Source organism: Pezoporus occidentalis, unplaced genomic scaffold, assembly GCF_034315485.1.
Source record: "Pezoporus occidentalis ecotype Australia unplaced genomic scaffold, CSIRO_AGI_Poc_V1 ctg31, whole genome shotgun sequence".
Lineage (NCBI taxonomy): Eukaryota > Metazoa > Chordata > Aves > Psittaciformes > Psittacidae > Pezoporus > Pezoporus occidentalis.
The window spans coordinates 3,288,135-3,294,134 of NW_026915052.1; the positions used below are offsets into that span (position 1 = coordinate 3,288,135).

Here is a 6,000-nt window from a genome sequence, read left to right on the forward strand (position 1 = left end):
TTTCCTGTATGGTCTCTTTCGATGTTTCTTCTATAGGAATTTTCATTTTCTTTTCACTTAGAAATAACTTTTTATGTCATGATGGGAACAATGATTTTGCTTTTAGAATAGTTAAAAATAAAACTGAACTCTGCTACATCATAGTGGAACTCTGCCACTCTTACGTATGTAAGGTTGGGGCTTTTTGCAGGAAAATGCATGAAGTATGTACAAATGTATAAAGTTGGATTCCAGTGTTTTCATTTTTGTTCAGAGCCTTCTTAGAGACTAAAGCTACTATGTTTTGAAAAATACATAAAGTATGCCTTTGTCTTGTTCACTTAACGGGTCATCTTCCTCAGTGTACCATTTGGCATGTTCCATTACCTACTACAGTGTTCTTGGACTCTCGAGGTCATTCCAGTCTTCTCATCCTTAGCTAATGCTTAGTAATCTTCAGGTATTTTTAATTTAACATCAGATAAACAGAACTAGAATCCTGACATTCAAACGACAGATTTAAACTTGGAGCTAATGTAAAATGGAGAGGTGCCAGGGAGCATTGCAGTATCACCAAGATGTCTGGTATCAGTAATACGAATATCTCTAAATCCAGCAAAGTTGTAAGACCAGAGAAATGAGCTGGAGGTGGAAAAACTGGTTGAGATCGGAGATCAAGTGTGTTAATTTGAACCAATGTTTCAAACAAATTTAATAAAAATAAGCATACGGTCAACATCCTAGGTTACTTTCTTAAAACTCCAGTGTCATTGTCCTGCAAGATTATTTATTGTACTGTGGGATTTTGAATGAAGATTGACATCAAAAGAAATACTGGAATGCACAAAAGGCATTTTCAGTGATTGCTGTTTTTTAAACACTTGTCTCTGGAGTGGAATCCTATGCATTACATGTAATTCAGCCACCAAGAGTTACATGCTTGTTGAGAGCAGTGAATGAGGGTAGCATTGCCCTTAATGGGAATGCTGGTTAGAGCTAGTCAGTGAGGAGTACTGGGCTTAATAAATTTCTAAACCTCTGCCTTTTTTTCAGACCATGGATAACTTAGGTAGGCTGCACGTGATGGGGAGAGGGTCCTCCTTTCACAACTTCAGAGCCTAGAACCAGTTCTAGTGGAGGAAAGTGTATACAAGATTATTGAAAAAAAGAAGTACTCCTTAATCTTAAGAGTTGTGTTGATGGTAGTGTCCATCTTTTACTATGCTATTTCCTAGGTCATAAAGATTTTCTCCAGAAGTAAGAGACCTTGGTTCACTTTCTGTCCTGGCCAGAGGGAATGAAAGCTTGTACCTGCTAAGTCTGAGAGCTCTAACACTAGCTCCAGAAGAAAATCAGTCAAAGTGTGACACATACTAGTAGTTGGGGCAGACAGTTAAGAACAAAGTTCCCAGTCCCAGGTGCTGATGTGACTGGGAATTTGAGTCAGTGTTATACAATACAAATGTACAAAGAGTAATGGCAGCCCAGACTAAAACCAAGGACCCTACCTAGGTCTTGACTACTTTTCCACAAAGAACTCAGCATCAAGAACTATGATGTTGGGACTATGTACAGCTTCATAGATAGTGTTTCAGCTGGAAAATGCATGTATCGCATTCCTGTTTGATGAGCTCGATTGGTAAGTCTGGGTAAAAAGGAAAGCAAAGAATTGATTGAGGATTAGGGTATTGCAGAAAGCAAGCAAGGTAGCATTCTTGCATAATTCTTTGAGAGGGCACAGGAAAGGCAGTTGTGTATCCCTGGCTAAGTATCATTAGAAATTGATGCTAAACCAAGAAGTACCGCAGTTATCGGGGGGGGGGCAGGGGCAAGTCAAAATAACAGCTTAATTTATTTTTTAAGTACAACTTCAGAAGTGAGGAGCTGTGTAAAGATATATATACAGTTTCAGTGAAAGTAATGCTTGTGCCAGGGGTTAGCAATGTTACAGGGTGTCCATACTGAAGAGGTGATGGAATGACTGTGAAAAACAATTTTTTTTTTCTGTACCCGACTCTGAGGGTTTGTAGGGTATACTCTGCTACAATAAAATTTGACAGGCATGACTTACTAACCTTTTGAACATGCTGGTAAATCAGTGGCTAAGTGAAAGCCAGTCAGTTTTCATAAGGATTTTTTTAGCAGAAGATGAATAAACATCATTGGTCTAGTGGAAGGTGTTCCTGCCCATGGCAGCAGGGGTGGCACTAGATGAACTTAAGGTCCTTTCCAACCCTAACCACTGATCCTATGATCTAACAAGCACATTAGGGTGAGACAGACATAGGAACTATATAAAGACACCGTTATACAGATAAAAGATACAGTTATACAGTTTAAAGATACTTTGACAGCAATGCTGTTTGGCTTTGAGAGAGGATCAGTAAAATAATAGAGCGGAAGCTTAAATTTTCAGATATGTGAATAGTGCAAGTAATTAGAAGCATGGAAAAAAAATCATTTATCTTAAATGTAGAGACAAAATTAAAAATAAGTGAGAAGATAATTTTTTAAAACGTTATCAAGTGATAATCATGGTAGTAATGTCATGACTGCTAATAGCTTAGAATTTCTACCTGTTTCTAATGTTGCCTCTCAGCAAAAAAGGAGGGTAAGGACTTGAAACTGGGTAACTGGTGGGGTAAAGAGAAGAAGGTATCATTTTTTTCCCCCATATGGTTTTTTTGTTTGGTGTTTTTTGTTGGGGGGAGGGTTGTCAGATTTTTTGTTTGGCGCTTTTTTATTCTATAAATGAGCCTACTGATGTGCAAGAAATATTTTAACTGTTTATTAATTATTTTGGCCAACTTTATTCTATTTTTATTTCAGGCACAGAAAGATCAGAAAAAAGATCGTCCTCTTGTGCGACGCAAGTCAGAACTGCCTCAGGATATCTATACCATGAAAGCCTTGGAATCACATTGCAGAGCTGATGAATTGATATCACATGATGGGCATTAAACTATTACAGTGAAATACTATTTTGGAGGAAAAGTTGGGTTTTTTCTGGACTCAGTTCTACAGTAGGACTTACTTTTTGTGCCATACCAATCAGTTACACACAAAGTCAAAGCTTTCTTCAACCCAGTTCTGTAGGCAATAATAGAGTATGCAGCTCAAGATTAGTAGTTCAAACAATGGTAAATTACCCAATTCCACATGCAGAATATTGGGTTGACCATAATCAAGTGGACGCAATTTCCTGGAGGTGGTGTTACAGCACCAGCTAGCTGATATCATGCAGTTTTTATAGTCATATTTGAAAAAAGCATTCTATCAACTCTTTCCATGTAAGTGAATGACCAACAGTTGGTACTAATGATGTGTGTTTTCAAAAAAGGAAAATAATTTCAAATTTAAGTATTAAACTTTTTCTAGGATTTCTCAACTTTACAGCTGTTTCCACATTGTTGCTGTCTTGCAATATACCAGCAGTTTTGAAAATACACAGTTATTCTTTCGTACTATAAAACATGGCTTACAAACTGGTAACTTTCATGACAATCCTCAATCATCATTCCTTTCTAAGAATTCTGTAAATTTATTTCTCATTTACTTAGGATAAAGATATATATATATACCATGTCCTAATACTTTATATATATTTAAAGCCATATTTTCCAGTCTTTAGTGTATAATATGGCACCAGTATTCAAGATATGAACTGGTAGAACAATTTTTCCTGAAATCAGTATTTGTTTACTGACTGGAAAAAGACTGGATATAAAATTTCATTTTAAATTTTTTCAAGTCAATAAAATACTCTTTCATTATTTTCTCCCTTATCTGAGCTTTTAATACTCAGCATTTTTCTTGGGCTCTAGGAGTTCAATATTCTGTGGCAGATACTATGCGTGATTTCAGTTGGATCAGTTTTCATCTGGAAGATGAACATAACCTTTCAGGAAACACAACATCACAAGCTTATTAAATAATAAGAAAAGAACAGACCCTTGAATTCCATTCTGCTTCTTTTCAAATCAGTCTGAGAGCTGAGGAGATAGTGACCATAATTTTACAGTGAAAATTTTTTTGTTGTTGTTGTAAAGAGCACATGTGCTGCAAATACACCTCACAAGTGAACTGAAAATGCATCTGAGTTGCTGATGATCTTCAAATGCTGCTATATATTCCACAAGATTACTTGCATGTAATGAGCTTTTTGTTGTAGATGGGAAAGCACGGGAGGAAAATCTCTAAAAATATAGTGCTTTGTCTTCAATATTTGATTTCTCTCAGGGTGGCCAGTATTTTGACTTACTTATCCTGCTTACAAGCTGTTTGAAATGTGTTCTGCTATTCTAAATGGGTGATTAGTTTCTTTTGTCTCTGGCAGTAACATGATATAACTTAATGTTTAATGTCTTAATGCATAAAGAGATAAAAACGCAGCTTCTTTAAAAATAGTTTTGGTTTACTTTTGAAGGAAGTATAATGTCTCCTGCATCCATTTAAAAAAAAATGCGCAAAGCAGACATTCGTAGTAACCTTGTGCATATGTAGTGCCTGCTGTTTGTTGGTTGCATTTAACATTCAAATTCCAATATTTGTCATGTTGTCTATTGGAAGACAGTTGAGGGTGGTAAATATTGGCTTACAACAACTAAATTTAAAGACCAGCCCAACCTTTAAGTGGAACGTCCACTGTGTCTGAAAACATTTCCTGTAAAACTTGAAAAAAAAAATGCTTTACCATTAGGATAAACTATATTAAAACAGTTTAAAGATGCCTTCTCCTTTTGCGGGAAAATGGGTGCTTTTTTAATTGTGTAAAGCAATGTCAGTGTATTTTGATATACCATTGTTTGAACTTCCATCTTTAGCTGGTAGATCATCAGTTACCTTTGATTTTGGGTGTTCAGTATGTTTGTGCAAGAGGTTGCTGAAAGGAGTTATATTACCCGAAGGGGTAAAAAAAGAAAAACAGTATATCAATGTTTGATTCTGTGATGCTCAACATATAAGAACATCTTTCACTGTCTAGATTTTATTTTTGTTCTTTATTGAAGATAAACACTCACCAAAAAGGGAAAAACTGTGGTATTTGTAAAGTTCATCCTGAAGTCATATTTGAAGTTTTGGGCTACTGAAATTTGTTTAGGCAATATTCCAGAATCCATCACCACTAGTGGGTTAGCATGTTTATTATCAATATTTATAAAGTTCTCATAATCCTGTACAAAACCATTCTAAAACTAAGACATCCAAAATAAAAAGAATTAAAGTAGAATTTTGGTGATTGTTCTTCTTCATAAAGTTCTGTCTGACACCTTCCCCAGTTTTCCAAAATTAAACCTGTACATCAGGAATGTCAAAAGTAATATTACAAGTGTCTTTTTAGTGTGGCTTTAGTATGGCTTCATTTTAATATTGTACATACATTGTACCTTGTTTTATGGTAATAAGTAATAAAAATGTAGACTTCATATTTTGTACAGATTCGTCTTATGTACAGAATAAAAAGTTCCTAGAAACAGCAAAAATAGGTAAGTGGCACAATTATTTTTCATTAGACAGTATCTGTAACATTATGCATTAGTGGAATGTTAAGTTCAAATGTACCTACATTTTTTAACATTTTGTAATTCAATTTTTTGTTCTGGCATTGTTTCTGAAGAACTTCATACACCTGCCATTTAATATGCTTTTATCTAATTTTAGAACTTATAAAAAAAATGGTGTATTATATGGACAAATAAAGAACATGTGAATTTTACTTGTTCATCATGAAACTAAATTTAGCACAGGGTGCTTGGGGATATGTAGATTGTAATTTTTTGCAGAGTCATCTGTACAAATTAAGATAATACCATACATTTCATCCCCCATCCCCCCCCCCAAAAAAAAAAAGTTTCTTGGAAGGCAGTTAGTAAAAAAAATGGGAATAATGGCTGTTTGGTAGAAAAAGCAGATACATCTTTTGGGACAACTGTCAGGACTGAAAGAAATTTTCTGAATCTCTAGTCTACAAATATCAAAGATGCACCTTTCATACCACAGTAGTTTTCTCTGTAACTTCTA

The 6,000-nt window shown here is 35.1% G+C and overlaps 1 protein-coding gene across 4 annotated transcripts in view; it reads left to right on the forward strand.

Moving 5' to 3' along the window:
* PPP2R5C (protein phosphatase 2 regulatory subunit B'gamma) overlaps positions 1-5,695 on the forward strand; it is an 85,116-nt gene extending 79,421 nt beyond the window's left edge. For all 4 annotated transcript variants that reach the window (XM_062627944.1, XM_062627945.1, XM_062627946.1 and 1 more), the window contains one exon: positions 2,809-5,695. In XM_062627944.1, coding sequence (XP_062483928.1) covers positions 2,809-2,940 — 132 coding nt within the window. In that variant the 3' untranslated portion in view covers positions 2,941-5,695. The remainder of the gene's footprint in view (positions 1-2,808) is intronic.
* The last annotated feature ends 305 nt before the right edge of the window (positions 5,696-6,000 follow it).